A 16,092-nucleotide genomic window follows, 5' to 3' on the forward strand; every position below is an offset into this window, starting at 1 on the left:
TGGTTCTGCAAGTGGACCCCACAGCTTTTGGTGTTTGTGCACACAAAATGGTTCTTTGAAAAAAACCTAGAAATTTATTTTAGAATTTTAAGAAAATTGAGGTGCCTGGGTGGTTCAGTTGATTGTCTGTCTTCAGCTCAGGTCGTGATCCCGAGGTCCTGAGATTGAGCCTCACTTCAGACTGTGATCAGTGAGGAGCCTGCTTCTCCTTCTCCTTCTGCCCCCTGGCTCCTGCTTTTTCTCTCTCACTCTCTATTTCAAATAAATAAATAAATAAAACATTAAAAAAAGAATTTTAAGAAAATCTGTTATAAACAAGCAAACAAAATTATTCCTGACAAAAAACAAAACAAAACAAAAAAAATTATTCCTGACAATTTTCTATTTAGAAAATACCTCTTATTTTGGTTTGCTTATTTAGGCTTTCTTCTCTTGATATTCCTGTAATAAATTAGATTGATTTATATATATATTTTTTAAGTTTTTCTTTATTCATGAGAGACACACAGAGGCAGAGACATAGGCAAAGGGAGAAGCAGGCTCCTCACTGGGAGGCCGATGGGGACTCAATCCCTGGACCCCTGGGATCATGCCCTGAGCCAAAGGCAGACGTTCAACCACTGAGCCACCCAGGCGTCCCGGTTTATATCTTTAAAAATGGTTTGCAACTTTACTTATTTATTTTTGTTTTTAAAGATTTTATTTGAGAGAGAGAGAGCTTGCGCGCATGAGTTGTGAGGAGGAGGCAGAGGGAAAGAAAGAAGCAGACTTACATTGAACAGGGAGCCCCAGTGCAGGGCTTGATCCCAGGACCCTGAGATTATGAACTAAACTGAAGGCAGAGGCTTAATCAACTGAGCCATCCAAGTGCCCTGGTTTGCAACTTTAAAATAAGTATTTTAAATTTTTTTTTTAATTTTTATTTATTTATGATAGTCACACACACACAGAGAGAGAGAGAGAGAGGCAGAGGGAGAAGCAGGTTCCATGCACCGGGAGCCTGATGTGGGATTCGATCCCGGGTCTCCAGGATCACGCCCTGGGCCAAAGGCAGGCGCCAAACCACTGCGCCACCCAGGGATCCCTAAAATAAGTATTTTAAAAAACATTTTCACCTATAGTTCTCTACCTTACTGTAATGTTTCATTTTTTAGGATTCTCTCCTAGTCTTTATCAAATTATTATATGTATTGTAACATTGGCATTTAGGCAATTGTGTGTTTTACTCTAAGCCTTAAAAGTTCTTACCCACTTTTTGAATATGCCTCATGAAGTGATTCATACTCTAGCAGTGTGACTCAGGGTAGTGAAAGGAGGTTTGTTTTGAACAGTGGGATGAGTGTCAGACTAGTCTACCAACCAGAAAACATTTCATGCAATTCAAGGCTTAGATGAAACAGCAGATTTCTTCTTGGCCTAGTCTTGGATGGAAAGTAGCTGGATCTTTAGCTCAAATTAGAGATGATGAGATGCTAAAAGCACTTTTAGCTTTGGGAAGTTCAGAGTGGCCAGCCAAATAACAAGTGATCTACCTTAGAATTAAACTTACTGGTTCTTTATTGGGGAAAATGATGAGATCTTTGTAAAGCTTTTTTGGGGATGGGAGATCTCTCTCTCTCTCTCTCACACACACAAACACACACACACGGTACATGAAACAATAGGCTGACATTTCCCAGCCTTTCTTACTTATCTAGGGAAGGAGATCAAAAAGGAAAAGGTCCTAGGTTTTTATTTAAATTTTTTTTTTTCGGGGGATCCCTGGGTGGCTCAGTGGTTTAGTGCCTGCCTTTGGCCCGGGGCGCGATCCTGGAGTCCCGGGATCGAGTCCCGCGTCGGGCTCCCGGCATGGAGCCTGCTTCTCCCTCCTCCTGTGTCTCTGCCTTTCTCTCTCTCTGTCTATGTCTATCATAAATAAAAAAATAAATAAATAAATCTTTAAAAAAATAAAATAAAATAAAATAAAAATTTTTTTCATCAAAAATACTAAATAAAGAATGAAAAGAGAATATGAGTCTGAAAGAAGAAATAATTGCATATGTTTTACATTTTAAATAAGTACATTTTCAACATCTGATAAATGTTAAGGACACAATTTTGACAGTTTGTGTTAAATTCTTTTATAGCTCTGTAGAATGTGCTTGAATTCTGTGGAGGATTGATTTTGAGTTTGTAGATCCCTAAAGACATCCCACTTGGTGTGCATGCAATGGTGATACAGGCATGAGTTTCCAAGTTGACCTTTAGGTCTGGAATACCAGGCAGAGTAGACATAGATATAGATGAGCAACCTATGCAGTGGATAGAACCATATGCTCTTTAAGTGCCTCAAGATCCTCAGGAAAGAAGAAGAACACAAAGTAAAAACTATTGGCTATAAAATGACCTGTAGAGGTTTGTTTCTAAACCAAAAATCATACTTGAAACTCACTTTAGGATCTTGGCTATAACAGTCATGATTGGGTTCGGTCATATGTAACAGACGATCAGAAAAGTGGGCTTGCTTAAACAAGATAGAAGTTAATTCCACCCCCCCAGCCCCACACCCCCCCGCACATGAAAGAAGTCTGAAGCTAGGATAGTGAAGTAGCTCTGGGGGTCCACTGATCAAGCCCTGCAGTCAGGCTCCTTGCTCGGCCAGGAGCCTTCTTTCTTCTCCCTCTCCCTCTGGCTCTACCCACTACCCCCAGCTTGTGCATGCTCTCTCTGTCTGTCAAATAAATAAATACAATCTTAAAAAAAAGAAAAAGAAAGAAAAGAGAAAAGGCTTTCCTGAAAGCCCACCCACTTATTTTCAGCCTTGTCTGTAAAGGCCATTGCCTTCCCGATAATGCAGAGGCTAAGTATTGGATGGGCAATCCTTAGTCTCTGTCATACCAAGTGATCATGAAAATAAAGGTATTATATTACCAAGACTTAGGTGGCTAAGACTTTGGGATACCTTCAAACCTTTAGAATAGGACAGTAATAATGTTTGGCAAACCTGGCTTAGTTTGTTGCTTGATTGATTCAACAATATTGAGGACTGTGTGTTAAGCACTGGAGTTTACCACAGTTAATAAGGTAGACATGGTCCCTGCCCTCAAAAGCATTGACAGGGTATTGGGGGAAAAATGACTTTTTATTTATTGTTTGTTCATTTATTAAAGATTTTATTTATTTGACAGAGAATGAGAGGGAAAGAGAGACAGCACAAGCAGGCAGAGGGAGAGGGAGAAGCAGGCTCCCCGCCAAGCAGGGAACCCAACCTGGGACTCCGTCCCAGGACCCTGGGATCATGACCTGAGCCAAAGGCAGACACTTAACCAGTGTCTGGTTAACTGAGCTGCCTAGGCGCCCTGAAAAATGGGTTTTAAATAATTTTATAAATGTGTTGAACATTTTTAAAAAAGTTTTTATTTATTTATTCATGAGAGACCGAGAGAGAGAGAGAGAGAAAGAGAGAGACAGGCTCCATGCAGGGAGCCCGACGTGGGATTCAATCCAGGGACTCCAGGATCATGCCCTGAGCTGAAGGCGGATGCTCAACCGCTGAGCCACCCAGGCATCCCTAAATGTGTTGAACAAGTGCTTGGGATTGTGTACTAGGAAAGACTAAGGGTGTGACAAGCGTACACAGGGAGATTGGAAGATTGCTTGGGAATTAGCCACCTTAGAAATGTGGCTGGGAGTATGAGCAAAGATGAGAATGGGAGGAATGTTCCAGGCAGCCTCAATCCCGATCTGATCATTCCCACATCCATTCTTTCTCATTCCATTGTTTGTCTTACCCCTTCATCTGAGGGCATCAGTGCGTTCCCAAACACAAAGGAAGCCAGGGACTCAAGTCTTTTTATCTGAAATGACTAAAGAGACTGCCATCCTTTCTACGGACTTTTTTCTCACTCTCTCTAGATGAGTGTCTGCCTCTTAGGCTGCAGCAGGGAGTGTTGGGAACCCAGGAAGGAGGCAACAAGTGATTGGGGCAAACCGAAGCCCCACTGCCTAGTCACAGATCTGGATTTTGGTCTCAGTGTGGGACTTTGGGGAGGCCCTGGATTGGTTCTGACCTGGAAGTGCTGATATGAACCTCCCTTCCCCTTCCAGGATGTGGACATTGTGGTAGCACCGTGCCAAGGCCTCCGGCCTGCAGTGGATGTTCTGGGTGACTTGGTGAATGATTTCTTGCCTGTGATAACCTATGCACTCCACAAAGACGAACTGTCTGAGAGAGATGAGCAAGAACTTCAGGAAATCCGAAAGTATTTCTCCTTTCCCATATTCTTTTTCAAAGTGCCGAAGCTGGGCTCGGAGATCATTGCCTCATCTACCAGAAGAACAGAGAATGAAAGATCACCCCTCCATCACCAGCTGATGGACCTGGGCTATCTGAGCAGCAGTCACTGCAACTGTGGGGTCCCTGGCCAAGACACTAAAGCTCAGAGCATGTTGGTGGAGCAGAGTGAGAAACTGAGACACTTGAGCACATTTTCTCACCAGGTGCTACAGACTCACCTGGTGGACGCAGCCAAGGCCCTGAACCGGGTGCACTGCCACTGCCTCGACATCTTTATTAACCAGGCCTTTGACATGCAGCGGGACCTGCAGATCACTCCCAAACGTCTGGAGTATACTCGAAAAAAGGAAAATGAATTGTATGAATCATTGATGAATATTGCCAACCGAAAGCAGGAGGAAATGAAGGACATGATTGTTGAGACGCTTAACACCATGAAGGAGGAACTTCTGGATGATGCTGCCAACATGGAATTTAAAGGTAGGTCCCAGAGAGCTTGATGTGGGCTGCTCGGACCACAGGATTCTTTAACCCTTTTCTAGCTGGAAATCGAGTCTCATTAATTCTGAAGGAAACTCAGGAGAATCTCATAAACCTAACTGTCATTAGTAGGAGCCCACCTTAAATCACTTAGCCAGAGGCCTTCCTGGAAGATTCCACTGTTGTTCCTTCCCGGGGTTGGTAGTCCAACTTCTGATAAGTTCATCCTAATAGCGGTCTTTAATCTCTAGTTTGTATCTGTATCCCCTTGAACTTGATGGAGCTGGAAAATGTTACTAAGTCATGCTTTAACCTTGGCTTTAACCTTGGCATGGCCCATGCTTCCTTATTGGTTCTTTTTGTGTGTGTGTGATGGTTCTTCTTTCTAGGCTGCTCCTGAAACCCAGCTTAGGAGTATTTCCCAAAGTCATCTTTTCAGTCCCATTCTTCATGAATGGCTGTTTTTTTGTTTTTGTTTTTAAGATCTTATTCATTTGATTAGAGAGAGAGCACAAGCAGGCAGAGTGGTAGGCAAAGGCAGAGGGAGAAGCAGGCTCCCCACAGAGCAGGGAGCCCGACACAAGGTTCGATCCCAGGACCATGGGATCATGACCTGAGATGAAGGCAGGTGCCCAACTGACTGAGCCATCCAGGCACCCCTTATGAATGGCTATTAACAAAACTGGGCCAAAATGATTAGTCGGGTCTTTTAGGGCTGAAGTTTAGATGCGGCTGACTTTGTATACTGATTGCTCTATAAACCTCCCTGCAGGAACATTAGCCCTACCACCTATTAATTAAAGTGATGTGGTTTGCAAGTTACCCTTGAGGTTCTCACTCATGGCTGTACATCCAAATCTCCTGGGAGGCTTTGAAAATTGAGATATTTGCATCACCCCCCAAAGCACTCCAGACCGATTAGTCACAATTTCTCACATGGGATCTAGCATCAGTTTTTTCTTCAGTCCCCTATGTGGATTCTGCATATTGCCGTCTTCTTGATGAGAGAACTGAGGCTTAGGCAGGTTAAGTAATTTGCTCAAGGTCACAGCTACTGAAAAGTAAAGGAGAGTTTGAAACTAACGGTCTGATCCTGAGCCCAGACTCTGAATTTCCGTGCTTTATTGCCTCTGACTGTGTTCCCAGGCACTGCCACTACCATCCTCCTGGTAACCAGTTTCAGCACTTCGGTGTGGTCTCCGACTCTTAGCTGTCCCTTGTGCCCACATCCTGTCAGCAGCCGAGTCCCGATGCACTGTCTTTCATATTTCATATCTGCCTTTGCTATTCTGGTCCCCTCTCCTCTTTGGTCAGCCTGAACTGCTATTACGTATTGCTCTCCCAGACATCTTTCTCTCCTTTCTCCACCTCCTCTGCATTGGCTCCCTGTTCCTGTAGACGAAGTTAGGACTTCTTAGCCTAGTGTTACAGATCTTCCAAAGCCTAGCCCTGCTCAGCTTTCCCAGTCCTGTTTCCCCCTGGGCACCTTCCGCAAATTCCGATTTCAGTAGCTCTGGACTGCTTGCTGTCCTCCAGCTGCTTGCTCCTGTCCTGCTCTAAACCCAAAAGGTCTTTTATTTGTGAATTTCTAAATTCTCCTACCCTTCACGGCCTCTTCTAAATAGCATTTTTCCTGAAGGTGTCTTTAGTTTTCTTAGCTAATAGTGATCGCATCCGTCTGAACTCCCACCACATTTCATGCATACCTGAAATTTCTTGGCGTATTTCATTTTCTTTTATTACAATTTTTTATGTTCTTCTGACTGGCATCTAAAATTCTGGAGATCAGGATCCCTGGGTGGCTCAGCGGTTTAGCGCCTGCCTTTGGCCCAGTGCGCCATCCTGGAGTCCCGGGATTGAGTTCCAAGTTGGGCTCCCAACATGGAGCCTGCTTCTCCCTCTGCCTGTGTCTCTGCCTCTCTCTCTCTCTCTATCATAAATAAATAAATAAATAAATAAATAAATAAATAAATAAATAAATAAAATCTTAAAAAAATAAAATAAAATCCCGGAGATGTAGGAGAACAGGATCTGGTTTATCATCTTCTCAGAACAGGTAACAGAGAGTTTCTGTACACCACCTCTTTGGAGTGTGAATGAGCATGTGAATGATGGTGTATGGCAGCGTCACAGAGGAAGCAGAGTCCACTTGAGCAGGCACAGGATGCCTTATTTCTTAGAGGTCTTTCAAAAGATGAGCGGAGAGAACTCTTTGGTGAATTCCCACTGTGGGGAAGACTTGCAGTGAAGATCTAAGAAGCCTTCTGACCAACTTAAGATGCTGGAGCACCAGCGCCGGCATCACAGTGCATGTGATAAAGGGTGGGCCAGCAGGTAGGTTGGACAGACTGTGAAATATTTGGTAGTTTATTATGTACCAGGTGTACCATGTCTGGGGCCTGGGATGCAGTAGTTAGTTTCACAGATGTGGGGGGAGCTGAGAACAAATAGATCAAACGTCTGGCCCGGTTAACTACATGGTGGATTTGCGAAGTCACTTTCCTACTTAGCTGTGTATTAGGACTTCCATGTCTGCTTCTTCACCTTGTTCTAAGTTCTCTCTGGGGATCCTTGAGGCAATGATAAGTAGATTTAGAAGAGAGCTACCACATAGCCTAAGAAGCCAGATTTCTGGTACTGGTTTTTGTTTTACTATTTTTTAAAAGATTGTATTTATTTGAGGGGGAGAAAGAGAGAGAGAGAGAGCAGGAGTCAGGTGAGGAGCAGAGGGAGAAGCAGACTCCCCGTTAAACAGGGAGCCCAATATGGGTCTTCATCCCAGGACTCCAGGATCATGACCTGAGCCAAAGGCAGATGCTTAGCCTACTGAGCCACACAGGTGTCCCTGGTTTTTGTTTTAAAATAAAGGTAATGTTGGGGGCTCCTGCGTGTCTCAATTGGTTAAGTGTCTGACTTCAGTTCAGGTCGTGATCTCAGGGTTCTGGGATAGAGCCCCATGGCAGGTTCCCCGCTTGGCAGGGAGTCTGGTTATCCCTCTCCCTCTGCCCCTCCCCCTGTTCCTGTGCTTGCATGCATGTGTGTGCACATTCCCTCTCTCTCTCTCTCTCTCAAATAAATAAATACAAATCTTAAAGGTAATGTGTGCATGCCAGCTATATTACATATATACTCTAGAAAATGCATTTTTTAAAAGGTAATATCTACATACATAGTACTTCACTTAGAGGTATAAAGATACTGTCCTCCAGCCACTTAGTTTTCCTTCATATGCTCATCTGCCCTTTGCTTTTTCACTGAACTCATAGGTTAGAAATCTTCCCAAAAATGTACATATGGATTTATCTTCTAATAGATGCACCTGGTTTTATTTAACTATACCCCTATTGATGTACATTTAGGCTCTTTCTTTCTTTTTTCTTTTTTGTTATTACAAACTCTACTGCATTATCATTTACATACATATCTTTGGGACTTGTGTAGGTATATTTCTAGAAAAACAATTCTTAGAAGCAGAATAGTTAGGTCAAAGGGTATGTAGATATTTTTGTTAGTTAGATTAAACAAAATTTTTTTGATAGATATTATGAGATTTCCTACAAAGAGGCAGCACTGATTTAAATTCCCACAGTAGACATGAGAGTGCCTTTCTCGAAGTGGGGTTTTTGCAGGTAATTGGTCTTCCCTTAGTTCTGTCCTTTGACTTGCAGAATTTCTAATTCTTGGAGGTAGCAGGGTGGTAATGACATTTCAGTTTTACTTTTTATTTAGTAATTGATTGGCATTGAATCCCTGACTCTTGAATTTTTCCATAGTGTGAAATGTTACAAAGATCCAAGGCTCTGCAGTCCATGGCTTTGGGTTCAAATGCTAGTTGTATTACTTCCTAACTATACCATCTCCTTCCCAGTGCCCCCTCTGTCCTCTCTTTGAGGCTGTTTCCTGACCTATGAAATACGACCAGTAACCCCCATCTGACAATGTTGTGAGGATTAAATTTGATTACATACATGAAATTATTATGGTGCCTTTCTAATAGTCTGCACACAATAAATGTTCCTACTGTGCTATAAATGTGACATAAAAGCTGACAAAATCAATAGGCTCATTCTAGATGCAGCTGTTCCTTCTCAGTACTCTTAGATGCCCTGAGTAGTAGAGGACCATGTGGCCCCCGATCACGCTGAGGGTCAGCATTTGTCAGCCAGCTCTGTGTTTATAGCCATCATCATGGTGGCTCCTTGGCTTTGATTGGGAGAGGCCTTTATTCTGAGTGCCTGCCCTTCCTTCCCCTCACAGCCCACTGGCTTCTTTCTTTGCCCCCGTAGATGTCATCGTCCCTGAGAACGGAGAGGCAGTGGGCACCAGAGAACTCAAGTGCTGCATCCGGCAGATCCAGGAGCTCATCATCTCTCGGCTCAATCAGGCTGTGGCCAACAAGCTGATCAGTTCGGTGGATTACCTGCGCGAGAGCTTCGTGGGCACCCTGGAACGCTGTCTGCAGAGCCTGGAGAAGTCCCAGGATGTCTCCATTCACATCACCAGTAATTATCTCAAACAGGTACTGGAAGACTGGCTAAGACACCATGTCACAGATAGCACGTGAAATAGAACCCGCATGTACGTCCAACCCCAGTTTAGCCAGGAATTTCCCTTCTACCTTTTTGCCCACTGAGTTTGAATTTTATTTGGTTTTTCCATCGCATGACGACTGTCTGTCACAGGTGCTGGTGAACTGCAAAATTGCAGTTAAGGCAATATGCAGGATGGTGCAGATCGAATAAAGGGGCCCAAAGAGACAAAATGGATGATCAACCTGCATTGACTCTGCACATTTATGGAAGGATGTATTTGGCAACCTTGAAACTGGGCTCTGTGCTTTAAGTAAATATTCTTTATCAGATTTTTTAATCGGCCACTCTACCCAGGGCATACTGATTTTCTTTTGTATGTTGTCTTTCAGATCTTAAATGCCGCCTATCACGTTGAAGTTACATTTCACTCAGGGTCCTCGGTTACAAGGATGCTGTGGGAGCAAATCAAACAGGTGGAGCTTATTAGACATTTTCTGCCCCCACTTGGCTTACATGAACCTTGGTCACTCCAATAACGACTGGTGTGTAGGGCATTCGGTTGGTGTAGGGTGGCCATTTGTCTTGGTTTTGCTTCTTAGGAGAGTTCTGGTTATGCCTGTTCTGAAATAATTAGGAACACTGCCCCTTTAATGATTAAAGTGATGCATTTAAATGAAATTTTATGCAGCCATAAGACCCTCCTTCACTAGCTTCTTCATAGTCTTTCTTTTCCCCAACCTAAATGTTTTCTCAGAACCAGGCGTTGTTGCCAGAGGCCATTTGTGTGGTTTCTTTTCTGGAATTTGATGTGACTCTTATTCCATGCTGAGTTCAGAAAGGGAATTATCAGCACTCCCCCCCGCCCCCGGCACTGACCATAGTCATGAGGGTTTGTGAGCATGTAGACTAGGCCTAGTGTTCTTTGATGCTTTCCCTTGGTCTGAGCCCTGAATGATGAGTCTTGGCCTTCACGTGGCTTCTTTCTTAATGGCCTACTCCTAATGCATGGCTAGCCCCTCAAGGAAGGGTGTTGGTTCTTTTTGGTGGCTCCTATCTCGCACCCATGAGTGTTTTCCCTGACTTCATCCTGCAGATCATCCAGCGCATCACGTGGGTAAGCCCACCTGCCATCACGCTGGAGTGGAAGAGGAAGGTAGCCCAAGAAGCCATCGAGAGCCTTAGTGCCTCCAAGTTAGCCAAGAGCATCTGCAGCCAGTTCCGAACTCGGCTCAACAGTTCTCACGAGGCTTTTGCAGCCTCCTTGAGGCAGGTGGGTATGTGGGAAGAGAGAGAACCTATCCGGTGGGGAATATTTTGCCCACTGCTCTTGATAATTTCTATAAAATCATCACTATATTTTCTTCCTGTCTGTTAAATGATAATATTATGTTACAAGAAGTTTCATCAGTACATTTTTCAGGGCACCTGGGTGGCTCAGTCGATTAAGCATCTGCCTTCAGCTCAGGTCATGATCCCAGGGTCCTGGGATACAGCCCTGCATTGGGTTCCCTGCTCCACAGAGAGCCTGCTTTTCCCTCTCCTTCTGCCTGCTGCTCCTGCTGCTTATGTGCACATGCTCTCTCTCTCTCTCCAATAAATAAATAAAATCTTTAAAGAAAAATAAATTTTCATGTGGAGATTTTCTACCTCCAGGGAACATGGAGGGAAACTCAGTTAATTTGTCCCCATTTCACTGAGTGTGGAATGAAAATAAAGGGGTAGGAATTTTATTTAAGTTACTTAGTATTTTAAGAATGAGTCAAAGGAAGGGGGATGACTTTGTAACTTTCATACTGATTAGCAACTATGTGACATCTGCTTGTCCCCTCGGTGTATGTGTGTACATATGTAGAGGGGAGGGTGTGGAGATATGGTTCTACATCCAGGAGAAACAGCTATTATTTCCTGAGACCTCAACTGTGTACCAGTCTCTGAGCCATGTTAGGACATCTTGTGTAACTCTCACGGTTGCCCTTAGGAAGCAGCTGTTATTACCTCATATAATAGGTGAGGAAGCCAAACTGGGGACTTGATAAATCACATGACTTTTTTTTTGTTTCCCTCCCAGCTAGAAGCTGGCCACTCAGGTCGGTTGGAGAAAACAGAAGATCTGTGGTTGAAGGTTCGAAAAGATCACGCCCCACGCCTGGCTCGCCTTTCTCTGGAAAGCCGTTCTTTACAGGATGTCTTGCTACATCGTGAGTCCTTGTTTTTCCCAAGTAAATGGGAAGAAGGTTCTAGATTCCTGACATTCTCATGTTCACCTTGGAGAATCCCAGTGGCTAAAGCTGCTTCCTTGCAAACCTGCCTCAGCATCCCCTGATGTGTTTTTGAATCCCTAAAGTCTATTTGGTCCTGTTATTTACACAGTTCAGACAACATGACTGATGTTTATTTAAATCAGATCAGTTAGGTTAATTTTTTTAAAGATTTTTTTAGTTATTCATGAGAGACACAGAAAGAGAGGCAGAGACATAGACAGAGGGAGAAGCAGGCTCCTCACAGGGAGCCTGATTGGGACTCAATCCCAGGACCCTGGGATCATGCCCTGAACCAAAGGCAGACGCTCAACTACTGAGCCACCCAGGCGTCCCAGTTAGGTTACTTCCTACTCCTTTCCAGTAGCATCAGAATTTCTGCCCCTTGCGTAATATGACTTTCTACTCCTAGGTCCACGTCTAAGAATCTTTTTTTTTTAAACAAGATATTTTATGTATATTTTTCAATGCGGTCTTCAAGATTTTATTTTTAAGTCATCTCTACACCCAACATGGGGCTCGAACCCACAACCCCAAGATAAAGAGTCACGTGCTCCACTGACCAAGGCAGCCAGGCTCCCCACGTGTCTGAGAATCTTAGGGAGGTTGCCCAGCAAGTTCGCATTCCTCCTGCCTTATCTCTGTCTTCATACTTTATAGGTAAACCGAAACTAGGGCAGGAGCTGGGCCGGGGCCAGTATGGTGTGGTATACCTGTGTGACAACTGGGGAGGACACTTCCCTTGTGCCCTCAAGTCAGTCGTCCCCCCAGATGAGAAGCACTGGAATGACCTGGCTTTGGAGTTTCACTACATGAGGTAGGTTCTCTTGTTCTTCATCTCTGTGGGAAAAGATCCAGAGAAGAAGCCAGAAGCCTGGTAGGAATTTTTACAGAGAGCTAGCACACCTCATGTCTCCATTCCTGTGTCCCAAGATGTCGTAGACAATCCTTCTGTGTTGGTCCCAGGAATGTGCTCTCCTGCAGGCCTTGTCTGTGCTGTCCTCTCCCCTCTCCTCATTTCTCGGACTCTAACTTCCATGGGACTTCTTCCTTAGCCCAGAAGGCCTGTCAAGTTCTAGATTCCGTAATTCTCGGTCCTTGCTGGGGAGGCCATTCTCTTTGCCCTCCCTCTGGGCCTGGGCCAAGTGTGCTCCAGGTAACTGCCGCCCACATGGTGGCGCGCTGTGCACGCTGGAGCCAGAGTGTTGCAGCTGGGCCTCTCTGGTTGCCACCAGGTCTCTGCCGAAGCACGAGCGCTTGGTGGATCTGCACGGCTCGGTCATAGACTACAACTATGGCGGCGGCTCAAGCATCGCCGTGCTGCTCATCATGGAGCGGCTACACCGGGACCTCTACACGGGGCTGAAGGTGAGGTGGGGCAAGGGGCCGAGGCGCAGCCAGCAACTGGATCCGCAGGCTCCTCACTGGCCTGTCATCCTTTCTTGTTTATCCAGACCTTCTAGCTTTCACAAGACCGTGTTGGAAAAAATCAAGCCTTATTACTCTACTTTCCAAAAAACCCTTAAAAATTTCTCAGAATCTATTTTTAGCTCCAGTTTACATCCAGAATACTGCCAGTTCACCACTTACACAAATCCTTGTGGTGGTAGTAAAAATCTAGACACTCAGAAGAGCAGAAATGCGTTCTGTAACTTTGCTATTCTTTCTTTTTTTGCTCTTGATGGATAAAGCCAGTTTTTGTTTAGTCGATAAATATTTATTAGTGACTACTTTGTATAAGACCCTGTGTAAAGCACTGTAAGGGGATATCAAAAAGTGTGATTGCCAGAGGTCCCTGGCTGGCTTGGTTTGTAGAGCATGCAACCCTTGATCTCGGGGTCATGAGTTCAGGCCCCACGTTGTGCATAGAGCTTACTTTAAAGAAAATGTATTCACCAGAAACTTTTAAGAGACATGCAGTCAGTGACTATTTTGTGAAGATTTGGTATTTGAGTTTGATAAATCCACCTTGATGGGTAAAATTTGGGCAAGTAGAAGGAAGAGACCATAGCAGGGGGGGAAGGAATAGCATAATGCCCAGTGCATTTGAAGAATACTAGTCCTGTTGGAGCAGCTGTCTGGGAATAGGGGGGCATGATGTGCAGGGAAATGTTGAGAACAAATTCCAGAACACCAAAATGAAGAATTTCCATATTCAGATTTTGTTGTAGACCATGAAATGCTGAAATGCATGAAAGATTTTGAGTGAAGTACCCTCAGTAGGATGTTGAGTTTCCCTTACCCATAGCAGCCACCACTAGGGACATGGAGATGTTCCTTTGTCTGGTCCCTCCACTGCAGCTGATTGGGGCTGGGGAAACTAACCCCAGAGTATCTGGGTAGGCCCCTTCTCACTGATGTGTCTTGTACCAGTTTACATGGAAGCTTCCTGATATAAGACAGGAACCCGGGCAGCCCCAGTGGCGCAGTGGTTTAGCGCTGCCTGCAGCCCGAGGTGTGATCCTGGAGAGCCAGGATCGAGTCCCACGTCGGGTTCCCTGCATGGGAGCCTGCTTCTCCCTCTGCCTGTGTCTCTTATGAATAAATAAATAAAATCTTTATTTAAAAAAAAAAAGGCAGGAACCCTAGAAATGATTGCAAGAACCATGAGAAATTAATAGGTTGGAGGAAATTACTCTCCCAGTAGCTCTTCATCTCAGAAGAGTTAAGCTCAGCACCTTCTGATGTTTTCCCATGAGTGGGCTAAGCTTTGGATGAGTGAAGTAGTTTTCTCTGGAATTCAAGAGGACCTAAGTTGGAGGCATGGTGAAAGTAAGATGAGTGACTTTGATATTTGAATCTGTAAAACCACACCTTGGCTAACCAGGCTTAAAAAGCAGCGGAAGTCAATCTGCTCAAGACCTAGAATCCTTTTTTTTTTTAATTAAAAAAAAATTTTTTTAAGTAATCTCTACACCCAACATGGGGCTCAAACTCACAACCCTGAGATCAAGAGTCACATGCTTTACTGACTGATCCAGCCAGACAACCCAAGACCTAGAACTACTTTGAGCCTCAAGGGTAGTTCCAGGGTTTATTCCAGGATTGGAAATGAGCTCATGCCTTCAGTTGTTGGACTGCAGCTCTTCTAGTCATGTTTGGGTGTCATCGGCTGTCCTGAGTGCAACACTGAAGAGGCGTTATCTGGCCTCACAGCTTGTCCTTCCTCACTTTACCTCTGCTTCCTTCTCCTAACTGCTGTCCTCTTCCCTTCTTCCCTCTGCTTCTCTGTCTTTGTCCTCTGAGTGCCCTAGTGCAGACTGTCCCTCGGTGCCCTGCAGAAGGAACTCTTAGCTGCTTTAAGCACGTTGGACGGAGGAGTTGTCCTGTTAGTGATGAGTGAGCCCTTTTTTCTCCCTAAGGCTGGGCTGACGCTGGAGACCCGTCTGCAGATAGCTCTAGATGTGGTGGAGGGGATCCGCTTCCTGCACAGCCAGGGACTTGTCCACCGTGATATCAAGCTAAAAAATGTCCTGGTAAGTAGAGCTGTTTCCCTGAGATAACACCCTGCCCCTGTGGGTTAAGTGGCCTTTGCAGGGTCTGCCAAATGTGAGCTGGATCACAGGAAGTACCTGCCAGGAACGCAGCAGAGTTGATAGTGGAGTGGATTGATGGCGTCTTGGATGTAAAGCTTGGGGAGTATCCAGCCATGTCATAGACTGAGCTTATGTTGCTTAAAGGTTTTTTTCCCAACAGTGTTGGGAAAATGTAAACTTATGGAACAGAGTAGTCCAATGGACCCATATACTTATCATTCATCCAGATTCACGTTCTCTTTCTCCTGGGTTTGTCCCTCTCTCTCTCTCTCTCTATCTATCTCTATCTTACATACACACACATTCTTTTACTCAACTATAGAAAGTAAGTTACAGTTAGCACATTAAATACTTGAGCTTGTATTTCCTAAAAACGGCATTTTTCTGGGTAATTAAATACTATTATCGCACCAAAGAAATATAACATTGATAATGATGCTATTAATTAATATACAGTTTATATTAACATTTTCAGGTTACCCAGACACAGCTCATGTGTTTGCTTTTTCGATCCAGGGTTCACTCCAGGGATCAGAGAGTGTACTTTGTTGTCATGTTTACCTGTCCTTTAGAATAGTCCTTCCACCCTTTCTTTGCTTTTGTGACGTTGATATTTTTGGGGATTCCAGGTCAGGTTGTTGTTTAGGGTTTGATCAGAGGTGCTGGATGAGGGCTGTGATGGGTAAGTGCACAATAAAGGGGAAAGTAGTCATGAACCTACCAGCCCTGGTATCTCAATTCTGAAGAACCTTCCGATGTACTCCTCTTGGAACTGTATTGGATTATCATCGAGGTGTCTCTGGCAGCAATTCCCTGACAACGGTGTGGGGGAAGGGGAAGATGGTCCTAAAATCATAGGCTGAAACCTGAGAGGCTTATCAGTCGTCAAATGAGGCACAAATTTATTCTCTTGGTCCTTTAGGAAAGGAGACTGCAGGAAATTCAGGCAGCTTCCTTCAGCTGACTGGAGGTCCTCAGTTTTTTCCTTAGCAACTTTCTGCCCCTGGGTT

At 44.5% G+C, this 16,092-nt stretch overlaps 1 protein-coding gene and 1 long non-coding RNA gene across 4 annotated transcripts in view; one reads left to right on the forward strand and one right to left on the reverse strand.

Annotated features, from left to right (window-relative positions):
• Positions 1-16,092, forward strand: part of DSTYK (dual serine/threonine and tyrosine protein kinase) — a 50,287-nt gene that overhangs the window by 26,654 nt on the left and 7,541 nt on the right. For both annotated transcript variants that reach the window (XM_077887098.1, XM_077887099.1), the window contains exons 3-10: positions 4,087-4,756; positions 9,043-9,275; positions 9,678-9,761; positions 10,382-10,558; positions 11,357-11,486; positions 12,207-12,363; positions 12,782-12,914; positions 14,909-15,022. In XM_077887098.1, coding sequence (XP_077743224.1) covers positions 4,087-4,756; positions 9,043-9,275; positions 9,678-9,761; positions 10,382-10,558; positions 11,357-11,486; positions 12,207-12,363; positions 12,782-12,914; positions 14,909-15,022 — 1,698 coding nt within the window. The remainder of the gene's footprint in view (positions 1-4,086; positions 4,757-9,042; positions 9,276-9,677; positions 9,762-10,381; positions 10,559-11,356; positions 11,487-12,206; positions 12,364-12,781; positions 12,915-14,908; positions 15,023-16,092) is intronic.
• LOC144307362 (uncharacterized) overlaps positions 1-16,092 on the reverse strand; it is a 56,514-nt gene that overhangs the window by 13,348 nt on the left and 27,074 nt on the right. The window contains exon 5 of one of the 2 annotated variants that reach the window (XR_013374253.1): positions 4,278-16,092. The exons of the other annotated variant lie outside the window; for it this stretch is intronic. This is a non-coding gene — a long non-coding RNA (uncharacterized LOC144307362). Of the gene's footprint in view, positions 1-4,277 lie in introns of those variants that run through there. 2 annotated transcript variants of the gene reach the window in all.

Source organism: Canis aureus, chromosome 38 (genome assembly GCF_053574225.1).
Source record: "Canis aureus isolate CA01 chromosome 38, VMU_Caureus_v.1.0, whole genome shotgun sequence".
Lineage (NCBI taxonomy): Eukaryota > Metazoa > Chordata > Mammalia > Carnivora > Canidae > Canis > Canis aureus.